Source organism: Camellia sinensis, chromosome 2, assembly GCF_055761805.1.
Source record: "Camellia sinensis isolate YWXY chromosome 2, ASM5576180v1, whole genome shotgun sequence".
Taxonomy (NCBI): Eukaryota; Viridiplantae; Streptophyta; class Magnoliopsida; order Ericales; family Theaceae; genus Camellia; species Camellia sinensis.
Window position 1 is genome coordinate 48,904,036 of NC_138962.1, and position 18,140 is coordinate 48,922,175.

Sequence of the window (18,140 nt, forward strand, 5' to 3'; positions counted from 1 at the left end):
ATTGTATATAGAACCAATGTGTTTGTATACGTTATGTGTAGAGGAGGAGATGGGGGATGTACTCCGCGGTTTAGGGGAAGATAGGGGATGTACCTCTAAACCGGATAGTGTTGGGAGAAAATAGGGGATGAACTCCGTAGATACAGCTCATATGCTTGTCTAGAGAAGTGAAGATAGAGCTTATATGCTTATCTTTGTGAAGTGTGGATACAGCTTATATGCTTATCTGTGAATGTGGGATATTGTTGTTATACATATCTGTTGGGAATGTGGATATAGCTTATATGCTTATCTGTGAATGTGGGATATAGTTTTTATACATATCTGTCGAAATGATGATAGAGCTAACATGCTTATCTGTTGAAAAATGGAAAATGAAAGGTAACTTGGACTCATAAGTCGTATGACATAAATATGTGATTTATGTGAATGTATCAGTGTTGCCCATCTATCAATTGCTAATCTTTTAGTCATTGTTCATGGTTGGTTTAGTGTATTTCTACTGGGCTGTGGCTCACCCTATATGGGAATATCATTTTTAGGTACAGATAGCATGACACCTCCAAGGACATAGCTTGGGAGGCTAGAGGCGGACATACTTTTGTCGTTTTATTTTTGATGTACTACATGTAAATTCAAGCCAAGGGTTTAATGTGTAAATGAGTTAGCACTCTTTTGTTGTAACCAAGTGTTAACTTGGAAAGCTGTAAGCCCATAGGGCATTTGCTTTTGTTGTTAACATGTAGTACTTTTGTAATGAAACTCTGATGAATAGAAGATTGTGGTTATTTCTTATGTCAATGAGTATCTTTATTGATGGGTTTAATGTTGTTATTTTGAGGGCGTTACAATCATTCACTTTCTTCCAATTTCGAAATCCATCAATAGTGAATGCATTAGCTCCAAGCCGACCAGTTGGTTTTTTACTAAAAAGATAGCATGGTAGGCAATATGCAGCATCTTTTGAAGGAGAGTACTCTAACCAATGAAATATATTGAACCAAGATGATTGAAATTGACGAGGATGATTTATAGACCCAGACGGAGGATATTTTGAAAGAAGAAACTGATATGGTCCTGCCTTGATATAAGCCCTTCGAGTTTCATCTTGTTGATTAGTTGGATAATCCCATATTTGAGGACGTATCCTAGGATCACGCTCTAAGGAAGAAGTGTCTACATCTTGACATTCAACTCGTGGATTTTTTGAAGGATGTTGATCAGGAATTGAAGTCTCAATATTAGAGTTCAAGTTAGGCACATCAGATGTTGAATTATCAACACTCTTTCTTTTAAAGAATGTATCAATTGTTTTTAACTTCCCCATGACATGAACACATTTAAGCTTCTGATAACCTGAAAATTTTATTTATACATTATTTTTTTTATGAATCTAAACTTTTGATAGCTTCAAATTTTATTTATATTGCAAGCACATATCATCTTTAACAATATACAAAACATTAAATAAATTCAAACATAAAATATACAATTTATATAAACAGATTAAAATTAACAAACATAAAAACAGGGAGACTTACCTTCTATTGAGAAAAAAGGAGAAATACTGATGATAGTGATAAGTGAGAACATGTCGAAAAGCTGGGAGTCATCTTCTCTACTAATCATAAGGAAAAAACCAAAATAAAAATGAATATCTCATTCTCTATTTATTAACTAAATATTTTAATTTTAAAATAAATTAATAAAAACAAAGTGAGTTCATGAGTTATTGAATGTTACCTTTCTTTGTCAATTGCTTTCTAAAAGGTGGGTTTTGTCGTTAAGAGTTATTGGTTCTCCTAGTTCATAGCAGAAAAAAAAAAGAAAAAAGAAGAGAAAACGCTTTCAAATGAGAGCTCTATTTTTTTTCTTTTTTTTTTGAACTGCTCTAATCTGAGATGTTTGCTTGTTTGTTAAACCTCCAAACTTCCTTTACAAGCTTGACATCCCATCCCACCACGTGACTCACTTGTGAGTTGTAACTTGTATCACATGACTTTTATTTGTTTTTTAGTTTTTTTTATTCACAGATATTTGTTTGTATCATTGGATGAGGTGGGGCTCAATCTTTGAAATGGGAGGAAAAGAAGACCAGAGGTGAATACAAACAAGGGGGCCACTGTTAAGAGATTACATAAAAATATATATATTTAACATATATATATGTATGATTTTTGTTGACTTTGCAGGGGCCGGGACCCCCCGACCCCCCCCCCCCCTTCCCTCCGCCACTGCATGTGGGAATCCACGTAAGAAACTGTGTCAGAAGTTCTGAAGAATTGCCAGGTCAGGCTGCTCTTCTGAAGTGCACTGAATCTCCATCTCCGGATGAGTTGCCACCAAGGATCACTAAAATGGATGTTTTGATTCAAATTGCACAAAGTTCTATTTTAGAAACTCCCACTGCTGAGCCTAATGATCAAACCAATGATGGTTCCTCTCCTAATACACAGAAAGTGGCAACTGATCCAGAAACCCATGCTGCAAATTCTGACCATAAATTGAGCTCGGATTCTGGTCCTAATGAACGGAAAAACGAAGATTGCATGACTACGAGAGCTCCAGATCTAGGTTTTAGCCAGCATGATGGCAAGTACATAATGACTGATAACAAAAGGGTGAACAGTGATCATATTTCTCATGTTGAGAATAATTTGGCTGTGGTTTGCACCAACACTTCTGACCATCCAAAACTCGATCAAGTGGAAAAGCATGGAAACAGTGAGAAAGAAATTGGTTTTGGAAATAGCCAACTTACACCAATTCATGATGTAGTAACAGGGACTTCAGGTCAAATTGTTGAGGAAAATGTTTGTCAGAGTGGGGTTGCTGACTCTTCAATGCCAGTGGTGCAATCACTGCCCTGCTTTCCCTTGTTGACTACCATCTCAAATAAGGTATAATTCTGAGCTGCATAAATTATGTGACTGTAAAGAGTTCAAATGTTGAGCATATTTAGATATAACAATGTAATAATTGTTATTTGTGTCTTCTCTGGGCTAGTGTCCTTGTCCTTTGGTGATTCTCCAAACTACCTAAGAGACTAGACAGCGCAAATACTTCTATCAAATAGTTTCTGTATTAGATAGTAATCTTGACCTCACTGGCCTATCAATAAAAATCAGAATGAAGGATTTAGTGTTTTGTTCTTCTTGAGTTGCATATCCTGAGCATTTTCAAAATGGAAAGTTGTAAATGTACTTGGATGGGAAATAAAGGCTCGATTTTTATTTATTTATTTTTGCTTATTGTTTTTGTACTTTATGTAAGCAAACTTATACCATGTCAGGTAAGGACCTAGTCATTTATTGATACTTTCTAGAAATATGGTAGGACATATCTCCTTTTTCTGTTTTATTTCTGAGGAATTAATTGTTATTTTGTTGTGTATATTGACAGGGAGAAAATGAATTCTGCACAGTTGATCAGAAGCTTGACAATGTAACTGCCTTTGACGATCTGAGGTTGGATGAAATAGAACCCCTAAAATTCAATTTTCTGAATGGGCAAGAATCACCATCTCTGCCCGAGGTAACCATGAATCTGGCAAATGATGAAGGAATGGAAGAGGGGTTCAATTCTTCTGCTGGATTTGAAACAGAGGCCATCATGTTAAACATTGCTGGCAGACTTCAGTTTACAACTGTGTGTGTATGGTGCAGAACAGAGTTCAACCATGAGGCCGTTGACTCCGAAACTCAATCAGATTCTGTTGGTTTTATGTGTCCAACCTGCAAAGCCAAAATATCTGGGCAGCTCAACGTACTGGACAGTGGTTTGTCCATGAATTCTCGTCTCTAATCAATGTTGCTCTTCCCCTATTACTTTGAAGCTCAAGTCCTGTCAGGTGGGTAAATTTTGAACCTTTTAAGTAATTGATTATTAGCTTGTTATGAATTGGAGCTTGGACTGATTGTATATCCATAGATATACTGGTAGTAACTTGTGCAAGTCATTGTAACATTTACTTCTGAATTCCCAACATATTGATTGGTCACTCTAAGTTATGCTGAGCCAGTGTTTAGCAGTGGTAGCATAGTAGCAACATTGGTCATTATCATTGCAAATGACACTAACATAAACACATAGCTGATAGGAATGTTGTTTTCCTAGATAACTCACTCATTAATTCGTGTAGACGAAATGGTTGGAAAACTTTTGTAGTGTGTATGCATGTGTATATTATTTTATTTTTACAAAATCTTTCTTTCCCTTCACTATATGTGAAGTCAAATATCTTAAAATTCTTTGATAAATTCAGAACATGTAGTTTATTTGATACAAAGAAAGGAGAAATGCTCGAGTAAAAGATCTCTAGCTGAGTAGTTAGCTGAGCTGGCAGTTATGTCAGTTAGGGTGTTAGACGGATATTGAGCTGGCAAGGTTGGTTAGTTTGTAAGAGTCAATTGAATTTGTAAGCAAAGGAGACAAACCGAACCAAGCCTCGAGTGCCAATCAAGCAGGGTCGTCTCTACAAAGAGTCTATATATATAGAGTCCTGAGGAAGAAGGTAGGAATCTTTGTAAGGCTTTTGGGTAGATCTTGTTTTTCTCGCTCTGTTTCATTGTGAATTTTCCATAGATTATTGAAACCTTCTTCCAAGCTTAACATTATTGGTTTGTTGTTCTGGACATTGGTACATGAAATGAACCTATATCTTCATATGGCCCATATAACCTCTAGACCCTATGACCTTAGCATCACCTGGGCAGGAATATGGCAATACTCCAAAATTTGATATGTTGATTCTTACTGCTTTGTTGGCTTGTACACTTTTGCAGAAGAATGCTTGTACTATAAACGGCACGAACGAGGATTCTGGAGGATGCAGTAAACCTAGTGGCAAGAACTGTTCTTTCACCATTTATACCATCATGAGAATGCAGCTACATCTTTGCAGCAAGACATGAAATTTGCCATTTATGTATCGATGTATCTATCAATGTCTGTGGTTGACTTCTTGCTGGAGATTAGAGTACCTATTGGAAATATGTAGATCCCGGATTTTGTTTTATGAATGAAATTTTCATGTATAAAGTTCCCTGTTTTATGAGATATTTATCTATTTATGTTGCATTGTTTCGTATGGTCAGTTATTAGATACGGTAGAAATACTTGGGTTTTTGTTTTGAAAATTGACTTTTGTGTTATCAAATGGATTTGTAGTGGATCCTTGGCTAGCTTCAAAATAAAAAATCAAGCATCAATTCTCTGTACTGGTTGGAACCAAGTAATTTAAACACAATTGTTTGTGCAATGTGTAAAATGTGAACATGCAGTTTGATTCCAAGGAAAAAATTCTTTGATACATGCGAGTAATAGACCCTTCATGTGAAGAAATCGTGTGGTAAAAACAGATTTTGAAACAGAGAAACAAGAGAAATTTATATGTAGGATCAACTTTTTTGTTTCTAATAAACCAGTTAATATATATCATTTCTTCTTTAAGTTTAGATGCTATAATTTGTATTCTATTCTTGATTTGTGATCATTTATGTAGCATTTGTTCTTTAATTTCGGATGCTCTAATTTGTATTCTATTCTTGATTTGTGATTATTTATGAGAAAGTCAGAATTTAAAACCTAACTTCATTTGATGGCGAAAAATATGAAAGAAATCATTTTTTTAAAAATCTTTTGGCCCATCATTTTCGCAAACCAAACAGAGGCTATAGTAAACAGTCTTTCCTAAAACTATACCTTCCTTAAACTATACTTTAATAGAGTTGTCTTCTCGTTGTGAACATGACTTCCATTGTTAGTGATCAAATTTATTCAAAGAACTTGAATCAACTTACAACAGTTATACAGTAGCAATATTCTTGGGAACGGATTGGGATCAATCAACCCAAAAATAGAGAGTGAGAAAAGGACCTCTTTTCTTCTTAATTTTTTTCTTTTTTTTTTAATTCTTCATTTCGTACATGTTTCTATCCGTACATGCGTGAACAGGATATAAACAACAGTGCAGCATCAGGTTCTTTTATGTTCTTCTCACACTTTGCATTGTTGGTAGAATATATAGACATTGCAGACCCAAATGGCTCTTGACTACACTACTCTCATATAGATTCCTTTTCCATGGATTTATTTCAGCATTGTAATTAATTTTTCAAAAGTATTGCCATTCAGGTCCAAAACTTAGATCTACCTTTTAGACCTAGTGATGTCTTAAGAAGATAATTGATTGATAATTAAATATTCTCTAATTATTAATCAATCATCTTCTCAACACATCACTGAGTCTATAAAGTGGATCCAAAAAGTGGACTTATATATCATTTTTCATTTTTTAATGTCTAGGTTTGATCACTGCTTATGAAAATGCTAATTAGTCTTCAAATCAGATCCATTCATTTCTCAATGACTTGCAGAATCAAAAAGCAATGAGAAAAAGCTATATGGATAAGCACATTTTGGGGGGAAAAAACTACATAGTAGTCTCAAAACAAACTATGCATGAGGGTGAGGCTACATACAGGGGATAGATAGGGCTGGCTAATCTTCCCGATCCAACAGTCTACAGACTACAAAACATAATGCCGACATCAAGCATACTAGCATGGTCATGATATTCAAATCACTATCATTGGACTTTAACAACTGAGAAAGAATATGATTAAGGAAAAATGATCAGACTCTATGAAGTGGAATTTTCTTTCGCAATTTTCCTGGGAAAAAAACTATTTGATGTTCACTTTTTTGACATTCATTGCCAAAATGGTGCTTAAAATGATATGCTTAATATCCAAAGATCAATTGCCAATGTGAACACTCTCAAAAAAAAAAAAAAAATAAACATAGGGTATCTAGTTCTTCACACTTTATATATTTGTAACGCCCCAGGGTTGACCAACAATACCCAAAAGCTTAAGTCCAAGTTATTTAGTAGCAAGGTAGTGGTGCTATATATGCCCAAGATCACCCATGCAAACTTCCGATGTGGGACAGGGTGTTACAAACTATCCCACTTATAAATCCTCGCGTCCTCGCGAGGGTCTATAATCAATCAGAATACCACGACAAGCTCGTGGCCAGCCCAGAATAAGTAGCCCAGAATAAGTGGCCCACATGGTTGTGTGCATGGGTCGGCTCTGATACCATTTGTAACGCCCCACTACTTGCTGGCCCAAATAACTTGTGGGTTGACCAACAATACCCAAAAGCTTAAGTCCAAGTTATTTAGTAGCAAGGTAGTGGTGCTATATATGCCCAAGATCACCCATGCAAACTTCCGATGTGGGACAGGGTGTTACAATAGTGCTATAGAATAAAACTTTAAAATAGCAGAAAAAGTTTGTTGAACAAAATCGAAAACAGCTCACTAGTAAAATCCCATTTTAGTTGCTCCTCGGTTGGTTGGATTTTGTAAAATTCTATTATACCTCACCATGTCGGTGTCATAAATTCAATCCTCTTTGCTGCTCTGCCTCCTTGCCTTACAAACGAAACCAAAAATAATGAACACTAGAGAAATTTCATGTGGTAGCTGCCACAACAAGATTATGGAAACACTGGAATCCAAAAACACTGTATGCCAATCTTGTGAATCTCTGATTTCAACCGAAGCATGTGAAACCGTCCCCAAGGGACATTTATGCTTTTGTTGGAAAACAAGATTGCAAGAAAACAAAAGCCTGCTTGCTGCATTGCCAAAGCCTGATCGAAAGCTAAATCCTATGACTCATAATTGTTGGCAATGGTAGAAAAATTCTGGGTAAAACCAGAATTTTTTCTCAAGTTTGGTCTATTTTTTAGGTGGGCCCCGAGTGTCGATTTACTCGGGTCAAAGTGGTAACGCGTTCTATGCCGCGTTGTGATTCACGTGGTATATTTGGTTGCTCAAAACCATTACCGAGTGAATGGGAAATTGAAGCCAAAGTGTGCTCCATGGAAATGGAGTTTTGGTGGAAATTCCTTAAGGTTGTAAATTGGGTTATGCCACATTGATTTGGTGGGAAGTTTTGAAAGGGTTTATAAGGCTTGGGTGAGATACTTGGGGTGTGCCCCAAGGGGTACCCAAGTGTTTTAGAGGGAGAGGTTATGGGCTAGACCCATTGGACCCAAAAATCACCATGCGCGCGGCCGCCGTCCGGGCGGGCTGGGCCTGGGCGCGAGTGTGTGGTTGGGCTTGTTCGGCCCAATACTAATCTTTTTGGGCCAAAAACATTTGAATTTAATTTTATTTTTTGGTAAAATAAAATCCAGAAATCAAATTAAACTAATTTGAATTTTCTGTACATCCAAGCAGGGCCCTTCCCATTTTCAAACAGAAATAAACTAGTTTGGAATTAGTGCACACCCAAACAGGGCCCTTCCTCTTTTTTGCTATCTGTTTGAATTCAAAACCAACAGGTATCATACCTGTTCAATTTAAAACCAAGAGCCACCTTTACATCTATAAATAGGACCACCCTCATTTGATGTTATTTAATTCAGAAATTTCGTATTTCACCTCTGCTTATTCTATTCTTCATTTTGTTGCATTTTATTTCTGAAAGAAATAGTGTAAACACTTAGTGTGTTCGTAAGGCAAACAATTTGCAGTGCTACTATTGTTTGTGGTAGATCATTTCATCCTGGGAGATAGACGTCCAAATTCTGAAAGCACCGTGGAGAGGACAAATCTGTCTTAAGGACACAGTGTCAAACACTGGACTTGATCAGACACTAATTCGAAGAAATTAAATCAAGTAAGTTATTTAATTTATTTTCAGTGTTGTTTTATTTATTAAAATCATATTTAAATTTTGTTTTTGTAACAAAATAAAATCTGTTTTATTTATTTATTTTTATTTCGAGTTTGATTTTTGTAATCAAACAAATTCTCTCCTTTTCTTTATTTCTTTAAATTCTAATTGTTGTTATGTACACAATAGAATTAAATCTTTTAAATACAGTGAAGATTGTCCAACAATAATATCGGTGTACATCTACCAAAGCGGGCAGTTCTTTGCGGAGTCAGTTACCAAAAGAAGAAGCACAGGCTCAAGGGAACAATAAATGATGTGACCAGAATGAAATCTCTTCTAACCGATCATTTTGGTTTTCTTGAAACTTCTATTTGTGTTCTAACAGGTATTTATTCTAATCCATGCCCTTTATAGTAGTGTGTGATATTCAGTAAATAATTCCATTTAATCTTAACAGTGTATATGAGCAGAAGGAAATAGGTTTATTACCAAGCACTTGACTGAGACCATGTCCGAAAATGTCAAACCAGTGAATGTTTGCAACACAAACAGTTAACAGAACCAGCATCGGCTTCATATAAATATGTGACAATTTAGCTATATCACGCTTTTGAGTGATTTAAAACTTGTGGATAATAAAACAAGAAACTTGAAATTTGCACACTGATTCTAAATCGATCAACCAGAACTATGTCACAATGCTTTGGTGCAGAATTTTCTTTTTGATTCTAGCAACATCTGTTAATATTCTGATTCCTACTATGTGCTTCATGAAGAATTCTGTTCATATGTCTTGGATCCTCTGTTGCATGGTATAGCATTGTACATACATCACAAACTGATTATTAGTGTTTGTTGTGAAAATTAGAAATTTAATATACTAAAATTAATCACAAATTTAAAATACAGTATTTAAAAAATTCATTGCAATTATAAAATTAAACAATACAAAGTCAAAGAAAACTTATCAACAGGGGCGTGCATTCACTGTCTTGAGAGTAGATTGCGCCCTTCTGAGTTGTGAGTTGCTTCAACATGTTATGTCACTTCTCTATAAGCATGCACTCGCAATTCAGAGGTGTCAGGAACAACTCTTTTATCAATCTCCCAAAAATCGAATGAAAGGTATAAAAATATTTAAATCTAATTGTAAGAACTTTGGTATGGGCTTTCAGACAATAGTTGAAAAGAGAAAGCAAAAACATCCATAAGTTTGCTTCTCAGAAGCATTGACACTGTGATAAAAAATATATATATATTATATTTTTTTTATTTACTACGTAAATTAATATTACATTCACAGATAATTAAAATTATCAAAAAAATTAATTTAATATAAGAAAAAAAAAACCCACTCTTAAGTTTTAAGTCTTATGTTTATGTTTTCTTTTACGGATGATCTATTAATTATTTAAATTTGAGCAAATTGCAAAAGAGGAGGATGACCCAAACCTTATTCCAACAAAGGAGAACATGCAGAAGGCCTTGAGGTGGCTTGTGGCCGACTGCAAGTCAGGGGACTCCTTGGTGTTCTACTTCTCTGGACGTGGTTTACGACAACCTGATTTTGATATGGATGAGAACGATGACTACGATGAAACTATCTGTCCTTCTGATTTCATGACTGCTGGAATGATCCTTGATAATGATATCAATAATACCATTGTCAAGCCTCTCAAGGAAGGTGTCAAGCTTCATGCCATTATCGATGCCTGTCACAGCGGAACCATCCTTGATCTAGAGCATGGTTACGACAGAAAACAGTAAGTGTTTTTGAGTCCTAGTTCTAGTCTTTAATATCAATTTGTTAGATCATCAATTTACAAAGTTTTTAGATGAGTTAGTAGTTAACAATTTAAGATGACAGAGCTCTAGTTTGAGGAGGTTCTCGGTCTGTGTTGGTGGAAAAATTTTAGTTCAGTCTGGTTCTCTCTTTTATTTTTCCCCAAGTGCGCATGTCCATCAAATATGATAAGAATAAGGGTGTGAGATATGTTCTGATGCTTATTTAGACACACTAACCCTCTAAGTTTATATGATGTTTGAAGAAAAGTTCACATATGTTAGGAAAAAAATATTTCTAGTCTCTCATATGGGTAGAAGATACAAATTTTATATTTCCCCTAAATTCTATTTAATTTCAAGCATTTCTGAAGAATTTACATCACATTTTCTAAGAATATTATACAATTAAGTAATATTTATATCAGTGTTCAAGGCATCTCCCTATACCTATATTTAACTTCTAGATACATATCCCAATATCAAAGGATTTAGGTTTAGGAAGGGTTGAAGCTTGGACATGCATCTACACCCCACCACTCATACACAACTAGTGATCTAACAAAATCAGTAAAAGGCATTTGAATTTTTCATTGGTCCATTTGAGAGAATATATTGTGTATATTCTCAATTTGGCATGATTGTGTATATTAGGAAATAGGAAAGATTGTGGTGTAAATATTTGAATTGGTTGTATTTCCTTTTTTAGTCATAGGTTTAGGGTTATATAAACTGCTGAACTCTTTGTAAATATGACACGACTGAATATACAGTTCTTATTCAGAAATCTTTTATGGTATCAGAGCTGTCTCTGAGCCAAAACCCTAGAAGTCTCTGAGTCGATTTCTTTTTCTCTGTGTTTGTCTGGTTTGACCGAAGGCTTTAAGCGACTATCGTTTGTGGTTATCTCTTAATTTCAATTTCCCTTAGGTCGCAACACACAAACGCAGCCTCGCAACCCGACTGCCTCTGTCTCACGACTGCCTCCACTATTTTTCTACGCTATTGTCGTTCATGGTTCTCTCTTCAATTTTGGCTCCAAGTCTTCGACTTTGGACTTCGGCTTCTAGTTCATCTCTCTTTGACTATGCTTCGACCTCTCTTGGTATTTGATTCATCTCGGCTTTGACTTTGCTTCGACCTCTCTTGGTTCATCTCGGCTTCAGTCTCTCTTTTTCTAGTAATGCTTTGGTCATATTTGACCATCTGATATCATTCTATTTGATTTATTACAATTTGACCCCTCAGATTTTTTGGTTTTTACACTTGAACCCTTGGTTTGGTTATTTTGTTTTACACTTAAACCTCTCAATTTTGTAGTTATTACGATGTCTCTGGCTTTTAATGAGTGTGCCTTCTGCCATCAAAGGGGTTATTGGAAGTATCATTGTCCCAAGAAGGGATGTTTGTCTACTTTGCCTGTGTCTATCTCGTCTTCTCAGCCGTTTCCGATCAAGTTTTGTGCTCCTTCTCTGAGTACAATTCAGCCGCCCGCCGGTTCTATTGCATCTGCTTCGGCTCCTGATCCTGACTTGGCTTCCTTGACTACTCAGATTAGTTAACTTCAACATATATTGTCTACCTCTCAGCCATCTCCGTCTGCCTCCATTGTTTCCTCTTTTCATTCAAGTTTGCTTGGGTCTTTTTTAGGTATTTCTTTGTCTGTTTGGAGTTTTTACTCTGGTGTCTCTTATCATTTGACTCTCCATCTCTCCTTACTTTAAAATTGTACTCTTCCTCCCTTTCCTATTTCTGTCAATGCTGCTAATGGATTTGGTATGTCTGTTATATCTATTGGGTCTGTCCTACCGTATGTAATGTCTTTTATGTTCCTCAGTTATCTGTCAGTTTATTATCTATCAGTCAGTTTGATGCCTCTAGTTTTGATGTTATCTTTTCTTCTTCTATCTGTTATGTGCAGGATCAGATGTCTAAGCAGCAGATTGGGACCGGCCGTAGACTTGGAGACCTCTATGTGGTGAAGAGCTTATATCTGCCTATGATAACCTCTCTAACTGCCTTTTCCTCTTTTTCAATTAGATTCTCTGTCTAATCCTTTATACTTGTCGCATTTTAATTAAGGGTATTTGTCTACTGATAGCTTACGATTTTTAGCTCAATCTGGTATATTGGGTAAAGTTTCTTCTAGTGAACTTACTGAATATCGGGGGTGTAAACTTGCCAAAATGACAGCCTTACCTTTCCATAAAAGTATTTTTATATTTGATACACCATTTTCTTTAGTTCATACTGATGTTTGGGGCTCTTCTCCTGTTCTCTCCAAAGGGGGTTCTACATATTATGTGTTATTTGTTGATGACTGCACCTGTTTTACTTGGGTTTATCTTATGACTCATAAGTCTGGCTTCTACCAAATATGCTATACTTTCCAGTCAATGGTCACTGCACAGTTTAAGTCTACTATTAAATTGTTGTGGTCTGACTTGGGTGGGGAATACTTTAAAATTGAATTCTGTGAATATTTGGCCAAATTGGGTACCATTCACCAAACTTCTTGTACTGATACACTTGCCTAAAATGGTTGAGCTGAGCGTAAACATCGTCATCTCCTTGAGACAGCTAGATCTCTCTTTCTCTCTGCCTCCATTTCGGCTCCGTTTTGGGGTGAGGCAGTTCTTACTGCTGCTTTTCTTCTCAACCGTATGCCTACCTTCCTTCTTTCTGGTCGGTCTCCTTATGAGACTTTGTTTTCTCAACTTATTAATTACTTCATCCTTCGTATGTTTGTGTCTGCTTGTTTTATCCTTTTACCTTGTAAAGATAGAACCAAACTTAGTGCCCGGTCTGTTCTATGTGTCTTTTTGGGTTATAGTCTCACTCAAAAAGGTTATCGCTATTATGACCCTGTTTCCCGTTGCCTTTATGTCTTCTGCCATGTTGCCTTTCTCAAATGTCTATCTTACTTTCAGTTTTCTCCTCTCACCGCCCTAGTTTCTAAAGAGGATTTGGTTCATATTGATCCGTTTCTTTCTGAGGTCCCTTCTGATGAGTACATCTTCATAGTTCCTCTTGTGCTTATTCCATCTTCTCCCCCTATTTCTCCTCCTTCAGTTTCTTTTTCTCCTTCTCCATTGTTAGTTTATTCTCATCGCAAGGCATCTCCTCCACTGGTTATCTCTACCCCTACTGCTGATCCTCCTACTTCTAACAACTTTGATCCTGCTGCATACCGATATTCTACTCAAGCGCGTCATTTTCTAAACAGATTGGATTGGTCTAATACATATTTTTTTGCTTCCTATCATACTTTTTTGTCTGCTATTCACTCTTTTTCAGAACCTTAGTCTTACAAGGAGGCCTGCTAGGATCCTCATTGGGTTCAAGCTATTGAGGATGAGTTGTCTGCTTTATAGAAAACTAGCACTTGGAGGTTGGTTCCTTGCCTATTAGTAAGAATCTAGTTGGTTGCAAATGGGTCTACAAAGTCAAGACTCATTTCTGATGGTTCCCATGAGCGCTACAAAGCTCGTTTGGTTGCCAAAGGTTTCTCACAGGAGTATGGTATTGATTACGAGGAGACCTTTGCTCTTGTTGCCAAGATGACTACTATCCGTACTTTGATCTTTGTTGATACTGTTCGTTCTTGACCTCTTTATCAGATGGATGTTAAGAATGCTTTTCTTAATGGTCATATCACTGAGGAGGTTCACATGCGTCCTCCCCCTTGCCTTCACCATTCCTCTGGATAGGTTTGTCACCTTCGATGTGCTCTGTATGGTCTGAAGTAGTCTCTTTGTGCTTGGTATGATCCCTTTCAAACTGCTGTTACTGAGCTTGGGTTTCATTCTTGTGCCCAGGATTCTGCTTTATTTCTTCTCCACACCTCTGCTGGATTTGTTGCATTATTACTGTATGTGGATGATATGATTATCATCGGTTCTGACTCTCCTGCTATATCTAAGGTCAAACAGCATCTTTTCCACACCTTTGAAATGAAAGATCTGGGCCCATTGCGGTATTTTCTTGGTATTGAGGTAGCTTCTTCTCCCAAGAGTTAGTTTCCATCTTAGGCCAAGTATGCCAATAAGGTTATTCATCGTGTCAGTCTTACTAACACTAAGATTTCTGATACCCCCATTGAGCTTAATGTAAAGCTCAACACTATTGATAGTGTTCTTCTAGATGATCCTATTTTATATTGAGAACTCGTGGGTTGCTTAGTTTATTTGACGGTTACTCGTCTTGATCTTGCCTATGTTGTTCATGTGGTTAGCCAGTTTGTCTCTGTTCCTCGCTCCACACATTGGGCTGCATTGGTTCGAATTCTTCGCTATCTTCGAGGTACTATATTTCAGGATTTACTATTGTCCTTTACTTCCTCTCTGGATTTGGTGGCCTATACTGATTCTAATTGGGCTGGTAATGTTACTGATCGCAAGTCCACGTTTGGTTTCTATATGTTTCTTGGTGATTCCTTGATCTCTTGGAAAAGCAAGAAACAAACTGTTGTTACTCGCTCTACTGCCGAAGTTGAGTACCGTGCTATGGCTCATGCTACTGCTGAGATTGTTTGGCTTCATTGTCTCTTATCTGACTTAGGTGTCCCTCAGTCTTCTCCAACCTCCCTCTATTGTGACAACTACAGTGCTATTCAAATTGCCCATAATACTGTCTTCCATGAACGGATGAAACACATTAAGATTGATTGTCACTTTGTCCGACAGCATCTGCAGTCTAGCCCTATCTCGCTTCATTTTCTCTCTTCGGCTTTGCAACTTGTGGACTTCTTCACCAAGACTCACATTATTGCTCGGTTTTAATTTTTTCTTAGCAAACTCTCAGTGTTTTCTGCTAAAACACATTGACTTTGAGCGAGAGTGTGAGAATATATTGTGTATATTCTCAATTTGGCATAATTGTGTATATTATGAATTAGGAAAGATTGTGGTATAAATATTTGAATTGGTTGTATTTCCTTTTTTAGTCATAGGTTTAGAGTTATATAAGTTGTTGAACTCTTTGTAAATATGACACAATTGAATATACAGTTCTTATTCAGAAATCTTACACCATTATGTTTCACACACAAATTTAACTACCAAAGTTGTAAAATGATATTTCTCACCAGAACATACACAATTGTATCTGAAAATTTGAAATTGAAATCTTAAACAAGGTCATATGTATATTCAACATTCTACCTATTAGATATGAACTTGAGATATTTGCAACAATTGACAACATAGGGGGTGTTTGTTTGGGCTTTTTTGAACCAACTTATAGCTTCTAGCTTTGGAAATACTATTTTGGACTGTTTGGTTAAACTTATTTCAAACAGTTTCTGATTCTAACAACTTATTTTAACTCAAAAAAGCTGATTGTTGTTCACCCATTGCTTCTACTTATCAACTTCTGCTGTGAACATGTTAATTTATGATTATACTCTTATATATATTTTTTTTTATTTTTTTAGAAATAGAAAAAGACCCAAATAGACTATAGATTATTATTATTATTATTATTATTATTATTATTATTATTATTATTTATGAGAAATGTAGACAAATAGTGAACAACAAAAAATAAAAGTTAATTGAAAAACTTACTTCATAACTTATCTAACAAATATTACTCAGCAACTTAAATCTATAATCCAACAACTACACCAAACAAGTTAACAGCTTTTGATTAAAGTCATAATCTATAATGTATTAAGCTATAATCTATAATCTGTTTTAACAGCTACACCAAACAGGGCCATAGTAACAATTTCTCTCTTTTTTTTGGTTTTGTTTTGTTTTTGTTTTTAACATTGGATTTCAAAAGGAAACTGTGGGTGGATAACAAACTTACTTCAGGTGTAAGCAAAAGTAAAGATGGTGGACTAGCTATCTCTTTGAGTGCCTGTGCTGATGATCAAATTGTTGCCGATACAACTGTAAGAGTTCATTTTCTAATGAAATTTACCAAATCGATCCACACAATAAAAACCAATGAAATTTACTCAGTGACAAAAATCATTTTCTTTTCAATAAATGTAAAGGGAAAAAAGCCAAAAAATGACGAGCTAGATTTATTTTTTTGTTGGCATTGTAAACCACATTGTCTTACCATATTAACATTCCTAACTTGCCATTACTCTCATCTTTATGTGAATTCTTGTTCATCCCTATTTTCTTGAATTATGCAGGCTTTCTCAAGAAACGAAATGACTGGCGCCATGACTTACATTTTTGATCAAATAATTAGGCAAAACCCTACAATAACATACAGTAATCTACTCGAAAAGATGCATGAGCAAATTAAGCATGCTAATAGTAATAGTACAGGATGCCTCCTAAGGATATTCTACCACAAGTTAATATAGGTCAAGCTTCTTTTCCAATTTCTACATGATCATGCTTGAACACAAACTATAAATTCATAATCTAATATGAGGACACAATTTATCAATTTTTTGTTTTGAATAAAGAAGATACTATATGTATTGATATCATAATAGATTATATTCAAGTATTTGTTGGAACAAATTGTCTTGAACTCTTCAATTGGTGGTCTTCGGGTCTTCAAAACTTGGCGATGATCTTGTCTATGTAGGACAGAAATTTGGTGCTACAAGTCACGTTACTAAGTTGCTTTCCTAAAGACGATATTTGCACCCATCAAAAGGTATGCAGGGTGTTACAGCAAATTTGCCTCCCGGATACAATGAAGCCTAATCTAAAGATCAAATCTACCGGCGTCTACACTGACAATAGTAAATCAAAATACTTTTGATATAATCAAGAAAATCAAGACATTGATAATCAAATCTGCAGAACCTGATTACTAGCAAGAAAAGTATAAATTTGCTTAAGAAACTCTTGATTGAAAACTCTAAATCAAGAGAGAGAGAGAGAGAGAGAGAGAATTGTATGAATGAATTCTGAATTTTTGAATGGAATGAAATGGTTGATTTCGTAGCCTATTTATAGGCCTTGATGCACCTGATCGAATGATCGTGTCCTTTGATCGCGTTTGATCAGATCTGATCGTTGGATCGACAATCTACGATATAGATCATTCTCACACTGAATAGGCACCTTGACTAATCACACCTGATCATGATCGGCTGTCCAATGCAAATAGGAAAGTTCCCTCATGGTGCTTTGCGTCGATGCGTCCGTACTAAGTTCAAAGCTATGAAGCACGGACACGGACATGGATACGGACACGGGACACGAGAATTTCCAAAAAATGGGGACACGGACACGGCGAATTTATATATATATATATATATATATATATATATATATATATATATGTGTGTGTTATGTAGATTCGTATTACATCAAAGGCAGATTGTGTGTTATTGGCAGAATTTGAACTAGACTTTTTTCCTATAAATTAACATTAACATTAGAAGGATAAAAAATAAAAAAATAAAAAATGGAGTTTACACATATATATATATATATATATATATATATATAAACCTATAATTATTTTTTTTATATACAGTTTTATATATATACATATATATAAACATATATAAAAATTTCTCCTTGGTGCTAAACATATATAAACATTTTGAAAATTCAGCATTTGAAAGTTCTTAGTGCTAAATGATACAGAATCAGTAAGATTTTTCATTTAGTTATATTAAATTCTAAATGTATGTGTTTTTTAGTTATATAAAAATGTTTTAGTTACAAAAAAGAA

General features: G+C 35.5%; 3 protein-coding genes across 5 annotated transcripts in view; all 3 read left to right on the top strand.

Annotated features, from left to right (window-relative positions):
* The window catches only part of LOC114286501 (metacaspase-1), a 50,580-nt gene extending 33,688 nt beyond the window's left edge, over positions 1 to 16,892 (top strand). For all 3 annotated transcript variants that reach the window (XM_082914299.1, XM_082914301.1, XM_082914304.1), the window contains one exon: positions 16,630 to 16,892. In XM_082914299.1, the coding sequence (XP_082770425.1) occupies positions 16,630 to 16,806 (177 nt within the window). In that variant the 3' untranslated portion in view covers positions 16,807 to 16,892. The remainder of the gene's footprint in view (positions 1 to 16,629) is intronic.
* Positions 2,206 to 5,079, top strand: LOC145819544 (uncharacterized). The gene is made up of 3 exons (XM_082913519.1): positions 2,206 to 2,900; positions 3,403 to 3,850; positions 4,785 to 5,079. Exons 1-2 carry the CDS (start codon positions 2,358 to 2,360, stop codon positions 3,802 to 3,804), a joined length of 945 nt encoding a protein of 314 aa, XP_082769645.1. The 5' UTR covers positions 2,206 to 2,357; the 3' UTR covers positions 3,805 to 3,850; positions 4,785 to 5,079.
* LOC145820021 (metacaspase-1-like) lies at positions 10,096 to 12,574 on the top strand. The gene is made up of 2 exons (XM_082914308.1): positions 10,096 to 10,459; positions 12,400 to 12,574. Exons 1-2 carry the CDS (start codon positions 10,170 to 10,172, stop codon positions 12,458 to 12,460), a joined length of 351 nt encoding a protein of 116 aa, XP_082770434.1. The 5' UTR covers positions 10,096 to 10,169; the 3' UTR covers positions 12,461 to 12,574.
* Positions 16,893 to 18,140: the final 1,248 nt, after the last annotated feature.